The sequence below is a fragment of the Trachymyrmex septentrionalis genome, unplaced genomic scaffold (assembly GCF_001594115.1).
Source record: "Trachymyrmex septentrionalis isolate Tsep2-gDNA-1 unplaced genomic scaffold, Tsep1.0 scaffold1862, whole genome shotgun sequence".
NCBI classification, from domain to species: Eukaryota; Metazoa; Arthropoda; class Insecta; order Hymenoptera; family Formicidae; genus Trachymyrmex; species Trachymyrmex septentrionalis.
Genome location: NW_017305032.1, coordinates 1,843 through 2,682, shown reverse-complemented (window position 1 = coordinate 2,682; position 840 = coordinate 1,843). Strand labels below are relative to the sequence as shown.

At 41.0% G+C, this 840-nt stretch overlaps 1 protein-coding gene across 1 annotated transcript in view; it reads right to left on the bottom strand.

Moving 5' to 3' along the window:
* Positions 1 to 41: 41 nt before the first annotated feature.
* The window catches only part of LOC108746690, a gene marked incomplete at both ends in the record, with an annotated part of 2,580 nt that continues 1,781 nt past the window's right edge, over positions 42 to 840 (bottom strand). The window contains one exon of the mRNA XM_018483611.1: positions 42 to 588. Coding sequence (XP_018339113.1) covers positions 42 to 588 — 547 coding nt within the window. The remainder of the gene's footprint in view (positions 589 to 840) is intronic.

The following is an 840-nucleotide window of genomic DNA, read 5'->3' as shown; positions in this document are numbered from 1 at the left end:
CTAAGCGCATCTATAAAGGCAACAGTGGACAGCGAGGTAACCAGCTCCAGATGTACGGCTCGATACACCGCGCACGTGAACAATATAATCCAAGCTTTCTGCGGTCCTTTCACAAAAATAGGGCCAGCAGCATCGACGCCAGTCACCTCGAAAATAGCAGCATCTCTTACTCTATCTAAGGGAAGAGGAGCTGATATTACTTCCATAGGCTTCGAACTGTATCGTTGACAAGTAGAACATCTTTTTAATACGGCGCGAATGGCCTTTCGGCCTCCCAGAACCCAATAATCTTCTCTTAAATTATTAAGCAAAATCTGTACACCAGCGTGCCCCAACTTATCGTGTTTCTCTTTAATCAATAGTGTGACTAGATCATGACAAGCAGGTAAGACAATAGGGTACCGAAAATTGTACGTATCGTCTCTTTCCGTAATTCTAGTCTTCAACCGTATCAACCCTTTATCGTCTTTAAATGCCTTCAAAACTTCAAGCCTCTTGTCTTTCTCATTGGCAAAAACCTCCGTTTGAACAAGTTTTAACATAAACAATTCGGACTCGAGCAGTTCTTCAACAGATAACTCTCCTGAACTACGCAAGTGTTTTTGTAGTTTACTATTATAAATAAATCGCTTTATCCATGCACAGACGCGCAGTAATTTTTTATAAGTAGAAAAACGATCGATAAGCCATGAACTAATATTACTCTGATTGGTTGCTGCCAGTACCGTACTCATGTCATTTCCCGCATTATCTTTACCCTTAGAAATAGCCGATTTTTTCGCTTCTTTCTCGATTTCTGTTTCGTTGAAACTAGGTTCTGAGAAAGGCCAGCAATCAGAA